At 32.7% G+C, this 25,920-nt stretch overlaps 1 protein-coding gene across 1 annotated transcript; it reads left to right on the top strand.

Moving 5' to 3' along the window:
- The first annotated feature begins 420 nt into the window (after positions 1-420).
- LOC140448995 (uncharacterized) lies at positions 421-24,156 on the top strand. Its single transcript, XM_072542137.1, has 7 exons — positions 421-622; positions 13,171-13,495; positions 13,550-14,074; positions 15,271-15,460; positions 17,590-17,800; positions 20,767-20,970; positions 23,988-24,156. Exons 1-7 carry the CDS (start codon positions 565-567, stop codon positions 24,053-24,055), a joined length of 1,581 nt encoding a protein of 526 aa, XP_072398238.1. The 5' UTR covers positions 421-564; the 3' UTR covers positions 24,056-24,156.
- Positions 24,157-25,920: the final 1,764 nt, after the last annotated feature.

The raw sequence follows: 25,920 nt of genomic DNA, 5'->3' as shown, positions 1-25,920 counted from the left end.
CAAAATTAATATTTCCGACAAAATTCAGCTTGTTCATATGATTTTAAAGGGTCAACTCTCTGACGACTGGACTAAATACCAATATTAAAAACTATTTTTGTCTTCCTTGTACTTGCTACTTGAATAAATTACAATTAATAACCCGTGTAATTAATCCCATTAAAACTTAATACCATATAATAGAATATATTTTCATGTAAAATTAACATTTTACAATAAATAATAACCCGTGCAATTTATCCTATACCTGAATCATCTCACTATTTAATTCAACAAAAGACGCAAAAAATTCTAATCGCATCTGATCTATCTCTGTAATTAAATCAACACCAGTGAACCATACCCTATAATATTGACGTAAGATTTTAGTAACTTCTCGCTAAAATCGTATTTATTTGTGCATGATTTTAGAGGTATTTTAAGAAAACATGCAACTCGTGCAAAGCCTAATATAAATCTGACACAATAGATAAGATCCGAAGATATTTAACACAATGTGTGGCAATTTTATTTGGAGATAGATCCGTGAAGTGTTAGTGAAAGTTTAGTAGCCAGTGAATCACAATGGCGAAAGAAATGGTACCTGAAGATAAGACTTTTGAAGAAGCTGTCACATTGACAGGTAAGGGGAGTTCTAATTAAGTTTTTTCATAAGGCATAAAGTAATTATTTTATTTCACGTGTAATTTTATTTCCTTGTTTTTTTAATTTTGTTATTTTTTTATTTCTTACTTCTTTGTCTATTCTATATCTTGTTTTTGTTTTTACGGGGTGCTTTACATTCTAATACTCTTATCATTAGGCTATTCATTATGCACTTTAGAAACGAACTACAACGTTAAAGAGATTTTATTGTTTCATATGATAAATATGAAAAAAAAACCGAGGAGTGCTACCATTTAAATGGGCGCGTTTTTGAGAAAGAAATTAGTCGCTATGCATTAGGGTGAATTTAGATGAATTTTATGCACTTTTAATACACATACATCTACAGAAAAGTTTTTCAAAATTAAATTGTCTGTGGGATTGTCACCCCTTAGAGTCAAAAATATTTTGTATAATGTATAAAAAGTATATTCAAAAATTTTTCAATTTTTTCGCCAACATTGTTCTATAACTTTCTTCTGCGCAGTTTTATGTATATACAATGGTATGTTATTAAAAAAGAAAAAATAATTACCTTTAAAATAATCTACAGTATAAGGCACTATATCGAGGGTCTATCTGTTCTAAGCGATAACCTGACTATCCTATTAAATTCCGACTATAGGACTAATTTTAAGCAAGATACAGTTCTTCAAAATTTATCTATCTTTTTCCAGTTGTCCAACATCATATGGTCCAAAAGTCTACTTTTGAACAGCCATAACTTTGTTATTATTAAGTTAACGGTAATAAAAGGAAAATTTGGAATTTGGTTTCGAAAAATTAGTTTACGGATTTAACGGTAATATTGTATGTCCAAAAAAAAAATGTTCCCGGTAAAATCTAAATTTTTTGGGTTATTCGCGAAAAACCGTTAAACACGTAAATACGTACGGTTTGTAAATTTGTAAACTTTCAGTCACGAATAATTTTAAAAATATTGACTTCTCATAAAAAGTCTAAAAACATGCTTGTCTTAAAATTCACTATTCTAGCGACTGTTATGGTTTTTTTTGATAACCTTTTTCCACCCAAGAATTGGGCTAAGAGGAGAAGCACATATTGGCGTAGGGTAGATTTTGATCTTTGGACTATTTTCTATCTACTGTCAAAATTTCAAGCAAATGCATGCATATAAAAAGAATTCTGAGCAGAAAATCTTCATATACTGGACTATATCTCTGGACCGCACTTCCAGGAGGGATTTATGAAGTAAGTAACACCGAATCGCAAGCCCCATCTCTTGTCGTCCTGCTCATCCATATATCATCGCATATAATAGTTTAGTCGCAGATCCATTTGGATTCTAAACTACTACGTTAAACTTTTCGGCTTTCTGGCAAGGAATCGAACTATTATTCTACTAGTTTTATTTGATTCTGGATTTGGTATCCAATGGCTTCTGTTGCTGCCTCCTGAAGACACCTTGTTATGTGAGTATAATGTTCTCCATTGTTATTAAATTGTTTATTTTCCAACTTTTGATTTAATCTATTTCTATATAATTCTCTCACGCTTTCTTGTTCTAAACTGATTAGAATATACCTCTTCTGTATTTCTTTCTCCCTTTCATTTTCTTCTTTTTCTTCTTTAGGTTTATTTACTCCAAATGTGATCTTAGCTTTTAATAAGTGATGATCGCATCCACAGGTAGCTCCTCTCAATACTCTTACATCTTGTACAATCATATTTGTCTTTTGTCGTATGATTGTGTAGTCTATGATTGATTTTAACCTTCTCGTATTTTGCGTCCATGTGTAGTTGTGTATGTCTCTGTGTTGAAAAAAATCCATTTGAAATTTTCATTTCATTTTGTTCGCATAATGATATTGGTCTGCTACCATTATCATTTACGTGGTCCTCTCCGAATTGACCTATAACTGCGTTATGGGGTTTTTTCCAGTTCTGTTGTTTAAGTCTCCCAAGATGATAATTTCTCTAGATGTGCTGATTTTTGCTACCTCTATATCCAATTTCTCAAAAAAATCGTTTTTAATGTTAACTGGTGCGTCATCATTTACTGCATTTACACCTAAGATTGTGCATTTGTGTCCTCTAATCGTAAGATTCATTTTTAACATTCTCTCATTTATGGCCTCCCAAGTAGTTATGTATTTCCTTAGCTTCCTACGTATTAATATGGCAACATTTTGTTGAGCTCTTTTCTCCTTTAATACCCCGCTGTAGAAGTGATCATATTCTCCGATGTTTTCTGATCCTTCTCCCTTTCGTTTTGTTTCGGTGATTACTGTGATGTGCAATTTCAGCTTACTCATTTAATGCATTATTTGCCATATTTGGTCTAAAGGCTTTCACGTATTTTTTTAATTGGCATATACTAGGTGTCAATCAGCCAGAAACTTGCACGTTCCAAGTTCCGAAATTCATACTCCTTTTTCGTAGAGTTTGTTGATCGATTCATTCCGAGGCCTTTTGCTGGGTTTTTTAACATTTTATTTTTTTCTGAGTAACGGGGAGTTAGCCCGATGCCTCAACCCCCGACTTGGAGGGCCAGGGTTTAATTTTGGAGATGCCTCAACCCCCGACTTGGAGGGCCAGGGTTTAATTTTGGAGTTTTCCTTCTCCTAGACAATTTGCTTTCACCACAGCTTAAGAGCATCATCTACCCTTCGTCTGTAATCCTAGACAAGGAGCCCTTACAGGGTGCTATTAACCGGGCCAGTTGAACCCTGGTTTTTTTTAGAGGTGTTACTCCTCTATCCCTCCTGTTTTATCCGGGCTTGGGACCGGCTGCATCGGTTATAGAGCTACTCAGTTCATCCCACACCAATACAGGTAGTGTTCCCAGTGACTAATGCCTATGGAAAAAAGGAAGTAGTGGGGATATACTTGGAAATAATCCCTGGTTTCGTAAAACAGATGCTGAATGTTAACAGTCTATAAACGAAAGAAATGAAACCAGACTGAAAATATTAGACTAACAAGTGAATTAGCAGCATGTTTAACAAAGCATGGAATAACGTAAAGAAAAATGCAGACAAAACGCAGGGAATACGAGAAATTACTTTTAGAATACTTAAAAGAACCTGTATAAGGTGAAAATGTATGTAAAAGGTGAAAAAAAGTATACAAAAGCGAATGATTTCCTGGCTGAAAAATCTACGTATGTGGTTCAATACAACAACCATAAATATTTTCAGAACAGCAGTTTGCAAAATACATATTGCCGTGATGGTCGTCAACATCGGAAATGGATAGGCACTACAACAAGAAGAAGAAATAATAGATCTTCTTTAGAAGAAAAACGATGCTCTAGATAATTTCAACTAGAGAGGGATTTCAATACTAGATGTTAAGTATAAAATTTTCGAAAAATATTATTGAACGGAAGACGAATACTATTGTTGAAACAATCTTGAAAGACGATCAATGAAGTTTGACGTGCAATAATTCCACGAACGACCAGACTTTCTCTGTAATACGAATTTAAGAAAAGTGTTATTAATATGCGACAACAGTTCAATCGAAGAAGAAATAAAAGCAAGGATAGCAACTAGGAATAGGTATTCCATGAAAATAAATAAAATAATTTTGAAATATCGTATACTAAGTAGAATCTCAAAAATCAAAATTTACAATGTATTAATAAGACCAGTAGTATTGTTTGGGGCAGAAACTTGAACCATGACAAGAAAGCATTAAGATCAACTCCGTAAATAGAAAGGAAGATTTTAATGAAGGCCCACGGAGCCGTTCATGAGAAACAAGGGAATGACGTATAAAAAGTAACAACGAAGTGATTATGGTGTATTGAAAACCTGAATTGGTAACAAATATCAAACTAAGCAGGCTAAGATGAGCGAGCTGACCTCATGGAATTAATGCCATAAGTGAGATAGGTTAAGAAACTGAAACTAAATCTGGGAATCAGAGGATGGCAAACAATCTTTCATCATCGATCTGATTTGTGGCAGTTATCAAGTCCCAACCGGGTCAGGCAGATATTTTACCGTTTTGAAAAACAACTTTGTCGAAGACAGCCAATAGTTTGATGCTGTATTGTCAACATAGTTTCAACTGATCTCATTGCCAGAATTCATTAAGAGAAATCAAGCTCTTTGTTGTCTTCTTTATTTTATATTTTTATCTTCGTCATTTGTTCGTGTTTTCAATTCGTTTACTGTATGTAAAATAGTGATTTCAAAACAAGTATACTTATGTTTTAAAGGTTTTAGCTCTATCAAATACTACTGACAAACTGTTTAGATTGTAGAAATATGATGTGTGATTAAATATTTAAAATCTTTTCTAAATAAATCATATCATTGTATCTATGTAATTTTGCATTTTAAAATATTGTTATCAAAGCCAATATTGGTTCAAAATGATCCACTATTTACTGTACGAATTAGCTCACAATAATGAAAATATGCCACAGTAAAGTATTCAAAAAGAAACAATTAAAATACCATATATTTTAAAAATGTTTAGAAATATGAAAGGAATATATTCTACATACATATCTGGTATTCAAAACAAGGCAACGCCCCTTTCTGGGTCCCTCAAACTCCTCCATGAATATGCAAACTTCCGAATCTTAATATCGAATTATCCAAATATAATAAGAATAAAACATTAACTTTCATAATCAAATTAAGATTCCATGAAATATTACATCAATGCAACTTCGATAAGATCCTTTACTCAGACGCATCTAAGAGTAAAGAAGATGTGGGATGTGCTATTACAACAGCTACAACTCCAGTCAACCGATTTCGACTTTTTAGCAATTGCACTACTTATACTGCTGAACTATCTGGAATAATACAAGCTGTGAAAAATCCACTCAACAATAAAATTATAGCAATCTGTACTAATTCTCTATCATCGATACACTCCATAAGAATCTTCCATTCTATCCACCCAATAGTTCAAAAAATCCAGAGAATACGTAATCGTCTTCAAACTAATAGAATTACAGTAACAATTTTGTGGGTCCCATCACACATTGGTATTCCAGGTAATGAAAAAGCCGAAAAGCAGCAAAACAAGCCTGTGCTCTAAACTTAACAACAAAGAGTCAACCATCATCAGATCTAAAAATAACACTCAAACAAAAAATAATGGGCCTTTGGAATGATCATTGGAAAAGAAGCAATACCAAGTTAAGCGTTCTCCAACCAAACATTTTATACCACCAGCTCCCACGAATGAAAAGAAAGGACAAATCTATTATTCGGAGATTAAGAATAGGACACATACGCCTTACACATGGACACCTATTGAATTCCAGCAATCAGACTTTGTGCCAGTACTACAACACCCCGACTTCCGTAAAACACGTACTTATTGACTGTCAAACTACCTAATGGTCAGAAGTGAACACAATCTTGGTAATAACCTAAAAGACGTTCTTATCACAAACAGCAGCAACTATAAAAATTTATTAAAATTTTTAAAAACACAAAGCTAAGCAATTTAATGTAAAAAACATGTATTCCAAAAAGTGTACTGTAGCTAATATTGTCCCCAATGTAAAAGTATTAAAACTGTAAATATAAATGTAAATTGTACGACACATATTTTGAAATAAAAGAAAACAAGGCAATGCCGAGATCTAATTGAGAAATTTGTCAAATTTGCCAAGAAAGACAGTGACAAATTATATATATATATATATATATATATATATATATATATATATATATATATATATATATATATATATATATATATATAAGAATTACTGGATATTAGTGACTGACAATATAAACAAACAACACAGTTTATTAGGGTTGCAGTCAGAAAATTGGCCGGGATGTTAATGAAACACTCTTATGACTTTTCGTCTAGCTTTCGGAATCGTTTTGTTCCTTTTTCAAGACTCTATAATAAGAAAAAAGTGTAAATATTTATAAAAAATATCACAAATCTTTAGTGCAACTTACTAGTCGTTGAGATTATTTACAAAAGCATAGACACTCAACATTAATAACAACACACATAAAATATAAAATAGTGGACAAAATACATTTAAAATTCTTTAAAATTTTAGGTACAAGTAGTAAAAATTTTGTTGTCATCTTTTACTAGTGTGTTTTAACTCTGGCACATAGAGAACAAAAAGAAAAAATCCTATGAGTATAAAGTAATTAGGTGTATTTAATATCATGTTTCTTTTTAAGAAATACTAGAGGCCCATCTTAGGTGATTTTAATTTTTATTTTTAAAATACTAAAAATTTAAAATTAAAAATTTTTACTACTTGTACCTAAATTTTAAAGAATTTTAAATGTATTTTGTCCACTATTTTATATTTTATGTGTGATGTTATTAATGTTGAGTGTCTATGCTTTTGTAAATAATCTCAACGACTAGTAAGTTGCACTGAAGATTTGTGATATTTTTTATAAATATTTACACTTTTTTCTTATTATAGTCTTGAAAAAGGAACAAAACGATTCCGAAAGCTAGACGAAAAGTCATAAGAGTGTTTCATTAACATCCCGGCCAATTTTCTGACTGCAACCCTAATAAACTGTGTTGTTTGTATATATATATATATATATATATATATATATATATATATATATATATATACATATATACATATATATATATATATATATATATATATATATATATATATATATATATGTAGAAAAGAAAAGAAATTTAATCTTTGCAGATAAGTTAAATAGTAAACTCTTAAATATTGGGGAAATCTGCAAGAAAGACTCTAATGAATGTTTTCGCCAAAGAGAATTAATTTGGCTTCTTCAGGACTGAAAGAGAATAAATTATAATTAGCTACCATATATTATCTATATCTATATATATATATATATATATATATATATATATATATATATATATATATATCTACCATATATTATAGATAATATATGGTAGCTAATTATAATTTATTCTCTTTCAGTCCTGAAGAAGCCAAATTAATTCTCTTTGGCGAAAACGTTCGGCGAAACAATTAATACTCATTAGAGTCTTTCTTGCAGATTTCCCCAATATTAAAGAGTTTACTATATATATATATATATATATATATATATATATATATATATATATATATGTATATATATATATGTATATATATAAAATAAAGTTTTATTCTGAGGTTGCAGTCATTAATAGGGCAGGAAAGTGAAACTCTTTGTTCTTTATCAAGCTTTCGCAAAATTTATTTGCTTCTTCAGGATGTGCTAAAATATGGTATCAGTAAATATAATGAAATTAGAATTAAATAGCATTGTATATTGGCTTTAAAAAACAGAATAGTCATATTATCACACATAAATAACATCAACAAAGGGTTATTAGAACTTAAAGACATTTTATTAGAGAATTCATACCCAATTAAAATAATTAACAAATTTTTATTTAACAATCCTAATAATAGAATGATTGACATGAATCAAACAAGAGAACCAAATCAACAAATCGTGCAATCTCAATTTACTTTAACATCACTACCTTACATACCAACATTAACACCCAAACTAACTAAAGTCTTTGCTAACTATTCTGATATTAAAATTGCAACTAAAAATTCTAAAACATTAGCATCATTGTATACAAAAACTAAAACACCTATTAGCATTATGGAAAGCTCAAATGTAGTTTATATAATACCATACGAAAATTGTGATAAGTCATACATCGGACACACATCTAGAAATCTAATAGGCAGACTAACATCACATAAAAGTGACGTTAGAAATAATAAAAATACATGTGCATTAATAGATCATGCAATTAATAAAAATCATTCATTTAATTTAAATGAAACTAATACATTAAGACGTGAAAACCAATTGAATAAAAGAGAATTCTTAGAAATGGTATGCATAAATAAATATCAATGCGTTAATAAAAAAACTGATATTGATAAACTAAGCAGTATCTATAATTACATTCTGTCTTACGAAAATTAATACTATAATTTTCTAATATTAGATTTTCTGACTATAAATACTATAATTTCAAAAAATTTACATATTCATATTTGGCGCCACTTTGTACGTAACCATAATAACAATCAAGAGCTAGTTATCAACAACAAAAAATATAATAAACAGAAACGAGTGTCTTTCTGACAGAAATCAAACATCAACATAATCAATGTCATAATGAATTTGTACAAAATTAAATAAAATTAAAATATTGTACTTACATAATTATATAATTTTAATAAGTTAAGTTTTAATGTTTTGTAAATTTGAAAATTTAATGGATTAACCTCATGTTGTAAGTTTTGATACTAGTTTTATACAATGCTATTTAATTCTAATTTCATTGTATTTACTGATACCATATTTTAGTATATCCTGAAGAAGCAAATAAATTTTGCGAAAGCTTGATAAAGAACAAAGAGTTTCACTTTCCTGCCCTATCAATGACTGCAACCTCAGAATAAAACTTTATTTTACATAACATGTCAGTCAATAATACCTAACTACTTTATATATATATATATATATATATATATATATATATATATATATATATATATATATATATACTTTTCACATCGAGTCTCACAAAGTTCTACTGAGTCAATATTACTGTCTGTACAAATTTTCCTGCAGCTTACAGCAAGCATGCTCGGATTTTGCGATTATTTACTGAAACCGCTATCTTTGATTAGATTATTACATGCTATTTCTCTATATGCTCTTGTACACGTACTTTTCATATAGTATGTATGTACAGCGTTAACAGGCCTTTTAAACCCATTGCTGGATGGATAATTTCCATCGTTTTCTATTCTTAGCTAACAGCTTCCAATCTCTGATTCCCATCTCTCTGACATCTTCCATCACTGCATCTCTCCATTTCTTTCTTGGTCTTCCTCTTTTTTTTGCCCTCAGGTACTCTCCAAGCAATATTCTTGACTAGTCTATTACCTTGCATTCTTTCTAGATGGCCGAGCCATTCTAGTCTACGTTTTTTCACCACATTTGTTATTGTAGGGTTAGCATACAACTGATACATTTCTGCATTAGTTCGTCTTCCCCATTCTCCTTCTACTACTTTTCCACCAAATATTCTGCGAAGTATCTTTCTTTCCCATGCTTCCAATGTGTTCTGTACGGTTTTGTTCATAGTCCATGTCTCGGCAGCGTATAGCATTGTGGGTCTAATTATAGTTTTGTATACTCTTATTTTTGTATTACGAGATATATCTTTGGCCTTAATTATTTTGCTCATGGCTCCAGCACACCTGTTGCTCTTGGTCAGTCTCAGGTTGATTTCAGTTTCTTCTTTACATGTCTGATCAATAAGAGTACCTAAGTACATATATTCATCCACCTTCTCGAATTCTACAACTGATCCATTCTCCACCTCCAATTTAAAGGATCCCCTGGTGCTTATTCCTTTTTTGCTCGAGATCTCCATGTACTTCGATTTATTAATATTAACTTTCAGTCCCATTTTAGAGCTTTCCCGAATCAGTCTTTTTGTTATATTTGATAGTTCTTTTCCATTTCTTGCAATGAGAACCACATCATCAGCGTATGCTAAGCATTGGTGCTCCTTGTATAAAATAGTACCGGACCTATTTATCCCACTAATCCTTACAATTTTTTCTAGAACTATATTGAATAGCAATGTAGATAACGGGTCTCCTTGGCGAACACCTTTTTTCACTTCGAATTCTTCTGAGACTGTACCGTTGCATCTCACAGCACAAATGGTTTGTCTAATTGTCATTTTTACCAATCTTATTATTTTTTCTGGCACTTGGAATTCTTTTAGTGTTTCTATTAACTTGTTTCTGTTTATTGTATCGTAGGCAGCTTTGTAATCAATAAAAAGTACTTGTGCTGAAATGTTGTATTCATAGCAATTGGTCAGGATTTGTTTTAGCATAAAAATTTGATCGGTTGTTGATCTTCCTTTCCGAAATCCTCCCTGGTATTCTCCTAGATTCTTCTCTATATATATTTCTAATCGTTTTTTAATTAGTATGGCGAGTACTTTATACATTACTTCTAATAAGGATATTCCTCTATAGTTTGTGCATTCAGTTCTATCTCCCTTTTTGTGTATAGGAATTATAATCGACTTATTCCATTCTTGAGGCATTTCTTCGGCATCCCATACTTCTAGTATTAGCTCACCAAGTTTGTTTATTAAGACCTCTCCTCCATATTTTATGTTCTCTGCCACAATGCCGCTCTCCCCGGGACTTTTTTGGTTTTTCATATCTTTTATTATTTCTTCAATTTCTTCTCTTGTGGGCTTTGGTATTTCTTCTATTACTATTTGAGGTCTAGGAACATAACAATTTTCTTCAGTAGTCACTTCGTCATTTAGTATCTCTTCGAAATATTCTTTCCATTTTTCACATATTTGGTCTTCATCCACTATCAGGTTTCCTTGCTTATCTTTTACATTCATCGTTCTTCCCTGGTACCCAGTTTTAATGTATTTTACTTCTTTATAAAAAAATTTTATTTCATTTTTCTTGTAATTTTCTTCAATGTGCTTAATTTTATTCTCCATATACTTTCGTTTCCGCTCCCTTAGGATTCTCTTTACTTTTTTTCGTTGTACGGCATACCTTTCTAGGTCGTCTTGTTTTTGCGAACGTAAACTTTTTAATCTCAAATCTGATCTTTTTTTTAACTCTGTTCTGCATTCGTCATTGAACCAGTGGTTTTTTCTAAATCTTTTTGCTCTTGGTATGTTCTTCGACGTAGCTTCCTTTATAGTGTTTGTCATTTTCAAGAACTTTTGTTGTATGTTACTCACAGTAGTACTATCTTGTTTAGCGTAGGTTTCTTGTATATCCTTTTGATAGTCCTGCTTTACCTCAAATTTTCGCAGTTTTTCAAAGTTAAATTTACGTTGCACTTTCTTTTTCCGTTTATGCCTTTTAATTATTGCTTCTCTCATATTAATTCTAACCAAAAAATGATCTGAGTCTACGTCAGCCCCTCTGCACGTTTTCACATTTGTTATTAAATTCGCAAACTTCTCTTGTATTAAGATGTGGTCTATTTGATTAGTTCCATTTGACCCCGGAATTTTCCACGTTCCTTTATATATATTTTTTCTCCTAAAATGGGTACTCATTATCTTCATCCTGTTTTCAATTGCGAATATGATTAATCTCTGTCCATTATCATTTGTATTCAAATGTTTACTTTCACCCCCTGTTATGTTTTTATATATATCTTCTCTTCCGACCTTTGCATTGGCGTCGCCTATAATAATTTTAGTGTCTTGTCTGGGCATTTCTTCACACAATGACTCTAATTCTTCATAGAATTCATCTTTCACTTCTTCTTCTTTTTCTTCTGTTGGAGCATGTATATTTATCAACGATATCATGTTATTTTTTCCTTTAATTCTAATTGCACACATTCTGTCAGATTTTACTACGAATCGTTTTACCTGCTCCACGTCTTCATGTACCAGAAAACCCACTCCAAAATTCCTATTATTGCCTCCACTTGTATAAAACGTGTATGGGCCAATCTTTTCGACGTTGTTTCCAGTTAAATGTGTTTCCTGTAGTGCTAAGATGTGTATTTTATATTTTTTTAGTTCTTCTATTAGGTTAATTAATGCTCCCTCCTCGTATACTCCTCGAACATTCCATGTCGCAATATTTAGGTACATATTCTTATTTTTTATTTTGCTATTTATGTTCAAACTCATTTTCCTGTTCATCGCTAGGGTTCGTTGGCATAATGGGCCATCTTTTCCTTTTTCCACTACTATATGCCGTTTTTTGGGTCCATATTTCTAGATTTTTCTCGTTTGAAAGTACCATTTCCGGCCCATACCCAATTTATACCATCCACTGTTAGTTTTCTGTACCCTATCTTTACATTTCTACCTTCAGCTCTTAATTCCTTGCTTTTATTTACGATTTCCTTCCTCATGTGTCTTTCTTTTTCGGTCATGTCATCGTTGATGAAGATCTTTTCTCCAGTAAGAAATCTGAGTTTGCTTTTTTCTTTCATTACCTTAATTTTTTCGCCATAATCCTTCATTTGTACCAGACATATATTGTTCTTTAACTTCATTGCAGATTCTATTTCGACATCCTCTTTTAGGTGCTTTTGTATAAAATCTTTTACGTTATTTTTTAAGAGTGTTTCATCTGTTGCGTTTATTGGTAGACCCGTAATTACTATGTTATTTCTTTTCATCTGTTTTTCAATTCTTTCTACTTTGTTTTCAACCTGGGTTAATTTGTTTTGTGTTTCTTCCAATTCTTGATTTATCTTTATATTTTTTTTTTCAGCGCTATCATCTCTTCTCTATATTCCTTATTTTCTTACTTTTACTTTTCATATAGTAGTATGACGTAATCTATAATTGATTTTAAATTTCTGGTAGTATGTGACCCGTTATATTTATATTTGTCGTTATGTTTGAAACATTCATTGGTTATTTTTAGTTGATCACTTCGATCACGATCGATGGCATACATTTCAAAAACAAACCATCAAACACAAATGAATACTAAAACTTTTAAACCAATCTTCCATTTTACATTAATATTTACCCAGCTTTCTTTGGTTTCAGGTTTCGGTAAATTTAACCTTTTCGTTCTCCTGGCTACAGGAGGGAGTCTGATGTGCGTCATCGTAGAGACCATGAGTGCCATGTTCATAACACCAGCCGCACAATGTGACTTAAACCTAAGCTTAGGAGATAAAGGACTTTTATACGCCATCAGTTTCTTCGGTGTTGTATCCGGATCACATTTGTGGGGATATTTAGCAGATACAAAGGGACGGAAAATAGTAACTATAATATCGCTGATTATAAGTTGCATCCTCAGTATTATTTGTAGTATTGTTTCAGAGGTGTGGTTATTCATATTGTTGCGATATTTCAATGGATTTTTGTAAGTATTTTAAGTTAATAATATGCTAATAACTATACAGAATTCTGGTTTTAGTATTGCAGGATCCTCTGCAATTATCTACGCTTACGCTGGAGAGTTTCACGACAACAGATACAGACCAAAAGTGGTATCATGGATAGCAACATTTGTTGCTTTTGGCAACATCTACTTACCCGGCATGGCCTGGGCCATCCTCCCCCAACAATGGTCTTTGGATCTACCAGTCCTTAACGTTCCCTTCCGACCATGGAGATTATTAATAATTATCTACGCTTTGCCAAGTTTGTTTTCTGTGGGACTCGTGTCTCTTCTTCCGGAAAGTCCTAAATATCTAATGACTAAAGGACGAAGCGAAGAAGCAATGGAAGTACTGCGAAAGATTTTTGTGATTAACAGTGGAAAAAGCCGTGATGAATATCCCGTAAAATCTATTTTATGGGTAAATGAAAATACTGTGCAGCATAAAGATAATGAGGGGATATTGAGTTCCATGTGGCACCAAACTGTACCATTGTTTCGGAGGAGTCACTTTTTGAAAACTGTCATGGTTTGCTATCTACAGTTCGCCATATTTTTGACGTAAGCATATTACTATTCTATTATCATATAATTCACGATAATAATCTATATATCGTTATTAATTTTACGATAGCTATTTAATTCTAATTTACAGGGTGAGTTATGAGAAACGTTAAAATTTCCATTAAAAATGTTGCTCCCGATGTTTAATAATTTACACGACGAGTTGTGAATTATTAGTGATAATCCAGTTCCTCATGGCTCGCCTTCACAAATTTTCTCAAAAAGTGCAGTATTGCTGCAATTCTACAAAGATGGTCTCCTAACACAGATTTAATTGAAATATCTACAAAGCAGTTGTGTTTTAAGTGATAGTATTCTGTAGGTTTATTTAGTGGAGCAATTTTTTGGGGGCACTACACATTTTTTTTTTGCAAGATTTTCATAAAATTTCATTATTTTAACATCAAATTTTATAAATTTTAGTTTTTATATAACAAATTAAAAATTTGGCTTTTTGTGAAATATATACTACACTTTGTTTTGTACAATATCGATTTAAATTTGTAATATATCAATCCATATTACATTACAAAAAAAAAAGAATAAAGGTCATCCCGTAATTACTCCCAAATTTTATTTGTCGCTATAATAATAATGTATACTATAACATGTATAATACGATATTATACTAATAATAATTAACCTTAGGGTTTATTTTATAATGAAAATTACAATGATTTGATAGAACTGTATATTCGTGTTTCTTTTACAAAAAAGCTAAACGTTAATTGACTAAATATAATGCGAATACTGTCTTTTTGTGTTCTATTGATATCAGTAAAACTAAAATATATACACAACGGTCAAATCACACACACTCAGGTCACTGGCAGATCACTGGTCCATCTAACAGGCCTCTCGAGAAGCCATATGCTGGGGTTTGAAAATCATATTACGGCTCGCCCTAGGGCGCGCCGTATAAGCAGAAGCTCGCTACGCGCTCGCGCAGCGTCAGGGGTTGATTTGTTACAACACCTCATTACAACAAGACTCCTCTTAGGTCACAATAAACCTCTTGGGTCGAGTGGAAGGATAGTTAAGCACTCACTCATATTGAACCAACCTAACCTATATTCCACATCACATTATCACTTACACTATTACCCTCGTCAGGATTTGCTTTCAATTTGCATTAAAATATATATAATATATAATAATAAATAATAATAAATTTGCATTTTTCTTATTTATAGGACCTCATTTGTTATGATGTGGTATCCACAGATATTAAACAGCATGAATGAACTAGGACAAACAGTACCCGAAAACGAAGTAACCATGTGTAAGGCGATTTTGTATGACGAATCTTATGACAATAATTCCACCGATATATTTGCAGAAAGAGTACTCAGTGTGGAATATAAAAAAACTAGAGCTTTATCAGTAAGTAGCTGTCGTTTTTATCTCTTATATTCTATACATATTTTTTTAGAGTCAGTTATGTTTGATTTTATATGAAATATCTTATATTCTATACATATTTTTTCAAGATTCAGTTATGTTTCATTTCGTTTCTGTTATCGTTTCTCTTCTTCGTCTAAATATCTCTAACTTCGGCCATGTTTCAAGCAGAGATAGATAGTCAAAGCAGATTTAGAAAATGTGCCTGAATCAAGATCATCTGAAATCAAGAACGTTCTCGTTTAAATCAAAACTAGAAAAACTGTTGACAAAAATTTGACTGACTCATTACATACAGCCTATGAACGCGAAGAACCCAACATATTTTTAAAAGATTTTACATGCTACTGAATGTTATGCTTTCTACAGAGAAGAACTACAGATATAATAAGAGGTTTCTTCTTCTTCCTCCTCTTTATTAGCAACTCTGCTTGTTCATTGGCGGATTCATACCTCTATGGAAGGTTGGCACTCCATCTTTTGCGCGGTCGTCCGATACTTCTTCTGCCGATTGGTGACTTATCTCTTGCTATTTTGACGACACGGGTCTCCTCCATTCTGCTTATGTGGTTATCCATTCTTTTTTTTACTTTTATTTATATTATTTTTATTATTTTATACAAATACCGAAATGCAAACAGGCCGTTTCGAATATGGCGAATGAAACAATACAAAGGGAATTTTGGCTCCCCAAAACCAAAACTCTCCGCCCCCATCCCATGACTTCTACCTAGCGAGCGATTGGTTGCGTTGGCCTCCGTTCAGCTCGCGGAGATAAGAATACGGTCGAGGTCAGAAGGCCCTTCCTGTCGTAAGAGGCGACTAATGGGTAGGAACTGAGAGGTGGAGAGCCGTCGCTTGAGGTGTCGGGTCTGTAGAAACGCTCTCGAGGCGCTTAGACGTCACGGTCACCGGTCTACACTCCTAGTATCCGAGACGAGACTCTCGTGGGACCACTCTACTCTCATTCCAAGAGAACCAGGCGAGGTTGAACGAGCTGGGCCCGTACACACCTCTTTTGGCTATACACCACCAATAGGGGCGTCGGTGTCTCGGCACGTACCCGCCTGGAGATTTAAGAGTGGTAGAGGAGAGATCCTCGGCAGCGACCTGTCTACGTGCGAGGTGGAAATTCTTCTACCTGCATCACCTGTCCGCCCGTGGGAGGGGATAACGGATGGATGAGATAATCGCAACACAGGTACTACGGGGGAGGTGGAGCCCCGCGATGCGTATGCAACGCGCCACCTTCATTTTGGTGTCGGACTCGTAGGGGCAGTGGAGGCGCTAATGGTCGTATGCCGAAAGGCCAGGTAGACCAGATCCTGCCAGTTTTTTGGCATCTGGCAGAGACATTTGGCAAATACCTACAACCACTTATTGTGCTATCTGTGAGATGCAATTCTTTCAGAGAAAGTGAATTACCCAAGGCAATTTAATTTTGTTTATTCTTGTTCGAAGAGATACTTAAGTGTTTTTTAGCGAAACTTTTGAGATGTTTATGAATGAATATTAATGAGAGAAAGAAGCGAGCTTATAGAGATGGACAAAAAAGAAAGTGTAGAAATTAAAGAAGTGAATAAAACCATCAGCAAATTAATAAAAGAGCAAAAAAATCACATTATATTAACCGAAAGCCTGTCAATATTTTTATTATTTTATTCTATAGTTTTGCCCTGTAGAACTATCTATTTGTTGTAGTTAGTTTTTCTAGCAGTTTTGAATTTAATATCTAACCTTTTTAGGCTTCTAAAAATTCCTCGATAGTCTTGATTTTTCAGTGAATCTAATAGTTCGTTTCCTTGGACACTCGTTCATGTTCGGCATCCATGGTAGAGACCTTTAGTCCAGTCGTCAGAGAGTTGACCTCTAAAAACCATACGAACAAGCTGAATTTTGCAGAGAATATTAATTTTGGGACCTCAAAAAAGATGCAAAAAAGTTTATCACCAAGATTCGTTTTAAAGGCAAAGAGTGCAGCTTTCGTATGCAGTTTTTTTATTTTGCCGAGAATAAACCAAGTTTTTATAAAGGTGTTAAATAGATTAACGTGGCGCGATATTTGCCATTTTTACAATTCTTGTAAGATCATCATTCTTATTTTATTTTAGTCCACAGTTTGCCATGACAATGTTAACGAAGAAGTATTCTTCGTATCTTTAATGATAGGATTTACATATGTAGTTTGCTATATATCAATAGGAACCGTGATCAACTTGGCAGGACCCAGAAAACTTCTAATAGGATTTATATCGATTACCACAGTAGCTGGAATATGTGCGCAGTTAATCAACAGTTACACATATGTACAAATCTCTCTAGGTGAGTAATAAAATTTATACAGTTTCTATATGTATATGGTGCTCGTAAATGGCACCTTTAGTTTATCCATGTTCTTCTTCCTATTTATAAAGAAGTCTGCTTGTTCATTGGTGGATTGATACTTCTATGAAAGGTTGTCACCCCATCGTTATATACTTTTTCATACTTTTTCTACCGATTGGTGATTTATCTCTTGCTATTTGGAATGGGGGAGACCACGCGGGTCTTCCCTATTCTGTTTATGTAGTTATTCCATCCGTTTTTTCTGTTTAGTGTCCATTCGTTCGTACCCTGTACGTTACATTTTCTTCTAATGTCTTCACTCCCTTTTTGATCTCTTAGCGTATTTCCTGTAATTCTTCTCAGTACTCTCATCTCTTTCGTTTCCTGTAGTTTTTGTATTGTGGCTGTGTCGGCTCTTGTTTTTGATGTCAATAGTGGTCTTACAATGGCTTTATAAATTATTGATTCCATCTCAGTGTTAATATACCGGTTTTGCCATATAGTGTTATTAAGGCTTTCTGTCTCCATAGCTGGACAGTGTAAATCGAAGGTATTTTATTCCCATTACATTTAATACTGATGTCATCGATTTCTATTTTACATCTGATTGGTTCTTTGCTGATTACTATTGTTTTAGTTTTCTGAGTTGAGATTGTCATATTAAATTATTTTGCTCTTATATTAAACCTGTACACTAATCTTTGAGATTATCTTCATCTTGGGCTATTAAGATTGCGTCGTCCGCGTATTATAACAGAGTATTTTTACTTCTTTATTTTCCATTCTACATATATCCTCTTTCTTTATTGACGCTTTTGATGATTTCCCATAGGATTTAATGTTTTTCCCTGTCTTATTCCGCTGCCTACGTCTGTAGGTTCTGTAAGTTGTTCATCAATTCGAACTTCCATTTTGTTGTTTTGGTAAATATCCACCTTTTAGTCTTTTATATTATAATGTATAAAAAAATATACATAGATAAGGGAATATTATATCCCTTTATCTATGTAATTTGTCGAAAAGCTAAAGATATATTATAAACATCGATATTTGGACCTAAACTTCCTTTTTTTCACTTCCATATATTTTGTCCTAAAAAACTAGCCAGAAACAAATCACCCGGTATAGATAATCTCACAGCTTAACTATATAAAGAAGGTGGCCATGATACGATTATGGCATTAAAGCAATTTATAAAAGACATATGGACACAGAAATCCCTCGCCAATGATTCGAATATTTTAATACTTTGCACCATACACAAAAAAGGAGATATCTTTGAATGCTGTAACCAAAGAGGAATTACGCTTCTAAATGCTACATATAAAATATTTTCTACAGTACTATGTCACCGTATGTCACCATATGTAGAACGGTTAGTAGGAAAATACCAGGCTGGTTTCAGAGGTGGTAAATCTACAATTCATCAGATTGCAACCCTGAAACAAATTTTGCAAAAAACACTGGAATATGGCATTGATACTCATCACATATTTATAGACTACAAATCAGCCTACGACTCTGTGAATAGAAGAGAAATGTTCAAAGCAATGAAAGAGCTAGAAATACCAAATCAGTTGGTAAATTTAACAAAACTAACTCGTGAAAAAGTTGAATAAAGAGTACGAATTCAGGGGAACTGTCTGAACCTTTTAAAACAAAAGAGAGACCTTCTCTCCTGTATACTATTCAATCTGGCTCTGAAAAAAGTAATACGTATGTCACAAATCACAGCCACTGGTTCAGTATATAATAAATCAGTGCAAATCCTGGCCTATGCTGATGATATCAATATTGTTGGGAGAACGGAAAACGCTGTACGAGAGGCGTATGTAGCATTAAAAGAATCAGTTACAAAAATGGGTTTAATAGTAAACACCAACAAAACGAAGTATATTAAAATAAGCACGCAATCACAAATCCTACGACCACTCGTTATAAAAAATGACGGCATTAAAGCAGTGAACGAATTTGTATACTTTGGAGCGCTCCTTAACACTGAAAATAATACTACCGCAGAATTTTCACGGCCAACAGATGCTATTTTGGATTCAATCTCCTCCTTAAATCCACAATTATATCGAGAAATACAAAAATAAAACTCTACAAAACAATAATACGCCCAGTTATAACATATGGTTCAGAGACCTGGACTCTAACAAAAAAAAATGAAAACATTTTAGGATGTTTCGAAAGAAAAGTACTAAGGCGAATCTATGGAGCAGTGAATGACAATGGAGGGTGGAGAAGACGTTACAACTTTATAGAATATACCACGAACCTGATATCGTAAAACATATTAAGATATGACGTCTGAGGTGGATAGGACATGTAATGCGGATGGAACAAAATGACCCAGCTAGAAAAACGCTCCTTGATAGATCCATTGGTCAGAAAAGAAGAGGAAGGCCCAGAACAAGGATCCTTGATAACATCGATGAAGACATGAGAAATATGGGAATACGTGCTTGGCGGAGAAAGGCGATTGATAGGGATGACTGGAGAGAAATGCTTGAGGAGGCTAGCACCCACGCAGTGTTGTAAATCCAGAATAATAATATTTTGTCCTACAGTATGCCTAGTAGTTTTTTGTTTGAATCTATCTTTACCTCATAATGTCTTGTAATTCTTCTTCTTACGGTATCATCTTCCATTGAAGATTAGCAACAATATTAGCTAATAAGTCTAACAGGTTTTACTACAGGTCTTATATTTCCTATTTTCTCTTTTTTCCATTTAGAACCTAACTTTCCGTAAAACTACCAAATGATAATAAAACAAGATAATACACTGAATTTATTCTATTTTATTTTCTATTCTTTGGTATGTACGACAGCTTCCCAAATACAATCCACTTTCACTTAACTTTAGTAATTTGCACCAACAGGTAATTTGTAAATTATTTTGATGTAATTAGTATTTTAGAAAGTAGCTATTGAGGTATTAATTTTAAATTTTTGTAGGTATTTTCCTAATGGCAGCTACTGGCGTGGGTATAGTAAACGCAATAGTTGTGGACCTCTATCCAACAGAAATTCGAGGAATGGCCCTGGCAGTTTCTCTGATGTTTGGAAGATTTGGTGCCATGACAGGCTCAAATATTGCAGGCTATATTTTCTTCAATTTATGTGATTATACGTTTTACATTATCACAGCTCTTCATATAGGTACGTATAAAAATAACAAAATTACCCAAAATTTATTCTATAAAGAATCTACTGATATGTTCAACATCTGAATTCTTTTTCTGAAACGGTGCTTAGCAGTAATTATCAAACTTTCTCGTATTCAACTGGGTGATTGTTTATGGACACCCTAGACCATCAGTGAACACGTATTGTTCTTCATTCTAGGGATTAGGTATTTGTTACATGTACTGCCATCAAATTTCATTCCATCTTTTTAAGGGACACCTTACATTTCTATTTTCTTTAGGTTTATAAATTAGTTTTTTTTTATTTACAAAAAACCCGCTTTAACCTAATAAGGTTATAAGTGGAACGGTAACAGTTAATTACACTTTACCAAGTAAATTAAATTCTTTTAGAAACAAAAGTAGGTTCTCGATAGTGTTTTGTGAATTTAAGATGTCTTTAAGACATCTCAACGATTGAGCTTTTCGCACTTTTCTACTTGCACATGTTTTAATACAAGGGGTGAACCGCACTCATCACAAAATGGGGGTTCTTCTTTTTTAAACAAATGTTCATGAGAAAACTGGGTATGTCCATGTCGTAAACGGGAATTAATTATTTGCTTTCGTCTAGATACCTCGGGTGGTTGCCACGGTCAAATCTTATTTTTATCTCCTGAAGCTTTGATGTTGTGGATTTCCATGTATTGTTCCAGTTCTAGAATAGGTGCTTTAGAAAGTAACCGTTTAGATCCATACTTACAGATGAGTGACATGTGAATACTGTTATCGTTTATGGCTTCTTTGGCATTTCTGTCTGCTGCTTTATTACAGTATGCAATTTATTTGGTCCTTGCTTTATTAGTAAAAGAAAAGGTAACGAGATAATCTCTCTTCTGATGCCAACCATAATGTAGCTTCACCTTTTTTAAAAAAATTTAAACTGTTTGTCCTTGTATAGTGTAGTATAATGTACAACTTTATGTTTATGACATTCTCAACAGTTTGTTGGATAGGTCGAAATTGACGAAATGCCCCTGAAGATGCTCTAGGAAGCAAAAGTACTTTGGCAAGATATAAACTTCATTTAATCAAAGTTCGTTTTTAAACCGTTGTGTGAATTGATCACACACGTATTGCAGACTTGCACTATTACGTCAGCCGATTCCGTATGAGCGAAAATAATGCTCCACAAGAAACACTTTCTCCTCTGTACTTAACACCATTTTTAACAATTAGGTCTTAATAATTAATTGTTTAAGGCTGTTTTAGCAGTTTAAGCACACTGCGATTTGAAATGGGCGTATCACTTACTTTTCTACACTGCTTACGCCAGACCATCTTTACTCAGTGCGGCCGGCCGACGGGTAGTTTAATGACAACAAATACATTATTCTCCATTCAAATTAGTTTTAACACGAACTAACTGACCGTACGTTCATGAGATTTGACGTCACGAAGGCGATAACGATGAAACTAAGCACCAATGATGAGTAACACGTTTCACTATTAGGTTTTAGTATTTTTTAGCAATTTTCTTCAAAGTTGGAACAAGCTTTTCTCGATTAGTACTGGACACAGAAAGGTGAAACAAAAATCAACGATTACAGAAAAAAAAAACTCTTTCAAGTGATGAGCGTAAACAGTTTGGTTATAATAGAACGTTAAACAGTATAATCCAATTTTTCAAGAGAATTTTCAAAAAAATAAAAAAAGTAAAACTATCACTTTAAAGGCAACATAATTTCGAATAACGTGTCAAAATTTCGAGACATTTTGTCGGTAAATAACAGAGAAAACACTGTCTCTAGGTTTTGGTGCACCGATAAAACAGCCTTAAGGATTACTTGACAAGTCTATACTAGTTAATTTGAATATGACAGCGCGCACAAAGAGACATCTATGTTTCAGTACTGTTTATTTTGGGCAATACTGTAGTTGTAAACTTTCTTTTTTGCTTTTATAGAAAAAAAAATATGGGACGGAATTTGATAGTACATTTTTGGTAATACTTTTTTAAAAGAATTTATTACTTTTTTTAATAATTTTTGATATTAAAGAACAAAAAGTTGAATTAAAAAAAAACACCAACATTCGTAATTACGACCGATTGCGCCGGAATTAGATTCGCAACTGAAATTGTGCCTATCTAATACCAGCTTAATCTATCTGTTTGTAGATTCTACTTTGTTTTGGCCCAAAAACTACCATTTCTAATGAACAAACTACTGCATGTAGATGAAAAAATATTGTCTGTAATATTTTACAAGCAAATATTTAAACCAATAAATTTCTCAATGCTTACCTGAAACACTCAGGATTGATGACCGCTCTCGAACTGATTGCGTTGTTTGATCGTTTAAATCGAACTGAGTAAAACAAAAGCTAGAACATGTCACCCCACCATTTATACATAAAAAATGGCCTTATAAATTTCTCGTTAAGATACACACGCGCTGTAGTATTTAGTTTAACCAACTTAGACGTATTTACAAAAGAATTTCAATTTTTTTAATAAGCCGGATTTACACCACGAATTTGTATAGGCCGTTAATAGGTAGTTTTATCTTATTAGAAGAATCACTGCATACTACATAAAAATTTGTGAGAAGATTCGTTTGTAAAAAAACATTACTGATGATCCAACATTAAAATATACGCGGTACGACTGATTATTACTTACGCAATAAAGCCAATGGCACAAAATTTATCTAGCTATATTACCAACACAAATAAGATCAAAAGTTGTAACGAAAATAACAAATCATAAATAAGAAGTAAAGTTAATACCCAGTAAAAAAATAGAAGGGAAGGCTGTAGAAGAAGACAACAGAGAGTGAGTGGTGCCATAGCTGAAGAGAAAAAATTGTAACGGAGAATATACAAACGAAAAAGCCGAAAAACAAAGATGAACTGGAAAAAAACATTTTTCCCATCTTAAAACTATACTCAGTTATGAACTGAAAAAAAGTTTGCGAAAATATAGTCAACACTAGTTTTTAAAATTTCTATTCTAAATACTGTTTATTTATTATTTGTTTTTTGTTTCAGTGGTAATTATTGTCATCATACTCTTGCCATCACAAAAACCCATAGGTCAAGTTAAAGGACCAATCTAATGAATACCATCTGTTTTTAATAGTTTTAATAAATTATTACTTTGTTATATAATTTAAGTCTAATTTTATTGTTTTTAATAAAGTTTTTAATTTGTATAAAATTTTAGTTTTTTATTTTCCTGTACCTATTATTATTCTCTTTGCTTTTATACCTAGGAAGTGTCGGCTTCTCTAATAACATTTCTCTATAAATTTCTATTATTATTAAATTAGGGATAAAAAAGGGATTAATAATATTCATTATTATTCATATAATTGGTGTCACACCTAGACTTCCTCTAATTTATCAATACTGGATTCAAATAAATTATTCAGTATATGCCTTGGTGGAATGGCCAACTCAAAAGCACAATGTTTTAAGAGATTATTTGAGTGGCTCAGAGGCAAAGGTGCCTAAGTCCAAAAATTTCTTTTACTGGATTAGGCTTAATAGTTAAGTGCGTATAATTTCTGGAAAAATCGTGTGCAGAATCAGCCTAAACTTAATTTTTGTTGGTATGGTTTCCCCATCTATAAACTGGTTTTCGCACTAACAAAATGTCATAAGCTTGCGGTAAAGCTGACTAACCAACAAAAACATGGCGGATGTAAAAATAAGAAGTGATGCATCGGAGCATCTCGGATCCGATTTCAGCGATACAGATAGCGATTATAATCCCAGTTCTTCAAATATCGAGTCTTCAGGTAAGACAGTCACAATATTATTAATATTTAAATATAAAACAAGCAAGATAATCCTTAAATACCCATTTATAAACAAATGTGGCTTAGGCTGTTTTGCCGCAAACTTATTTCTAATATATTTTTTATTGTTCTAGAGAAGAATAATGATGGTTTGAGTGAAAAAAAAACTCAATAAATGGGTTGTCAAACACTAAAAATCAAGACGATGAACCAGAAGGCAAATCGCACCAATATTCCAGCAAGAGGGTAAGAAATCTTGAGAATCATGCAAGGTATAAAAGGGAGATAGCCAGGGAGAAAGGAGAAGAATATGTCATGGAAGAAGGAAAACGAAAAAATGCTAAAGAACTCGTAGTTGGACCATATTCGTGCAAAATGAAGTATCATATGAAAATTTCTAATGAACGAAAACAAAGCATCTGTAAAAATTACTATTCGCTTAACTGGTCAATGAAAAATGCTTTTATTCAAAGTCAAATAAAAGTAGAAACAAAAAGAGAACTTATACCCAAAATTAAAATTCACGTAGGTCTAAAACTCGTATATATACTTTACCGGATGAAAATGGTTGTGACCAATTGGTATATGTAAGAACTGTTTTAAAGACACAGTTTCCATTACAGATGGAAAAATTTCACTAGCTTTAGCACGAAAACAAGAACATGGGACACCTCTTCAAAATGCAAGGGGTAGACATCCACCTCTTAATAAAACCAATATTGAAGACGAGCTGTATTTATGTGGCCTCATTGAACTTTTCCCAGCATACGAATCCCATTACTCCCGAAGAGATAACATAAAAAGGAAATATCTTTCACCAACTTTGAACATGTCGATCATGTATCGAGAGTATGAAAAAAAATGCACAGAAGACTTAAGAAAACCCCTCTCGCTGTTTATGTTTCGCAAAATTTTTAACACCAAGTATAATTTACATTTTCATGCACCACATAAGATACTTGTCAAAAGTGTGACAGTCTTAATACTGAAATAAAATCACCTGATACTTCAGAACAGCGTAAACAGGATACAAAAGTTAAATTGGAATTACACCAAAGAAAAGCAGAAGCAGTTAAAGAAAACAAAAAGCAAAATATAATTAAAGCAAAAGAATCACAGCAAAAAATATCAGTTTTAGTCTTTGATCTTCAGAAAACGCTTCCTACTCCTGAGTTAAGTAC

This window comes from Diabrotica undecimpunctata, chromosome 1 (assembly GCF_040954645.1).
Source record: "Diabrotica undecimpunctata isolate CICGRU chromosome 1, icDiaUnde3, whole genome shotgun sequence".
Taxonomy (NCBI): domain Eukaryota; kingdom Metazoa; phylum Arthropoda; class Insecta; order Coleoptera; family Chrysomelidae; genus Diabrotica; species Diabrotica undecimpunctata.
The sequence above is the reverse complement of the archived record's forward strand: the minus strand, read 5'-3'. Positions and strand labels throughout refer to the sequence as shown.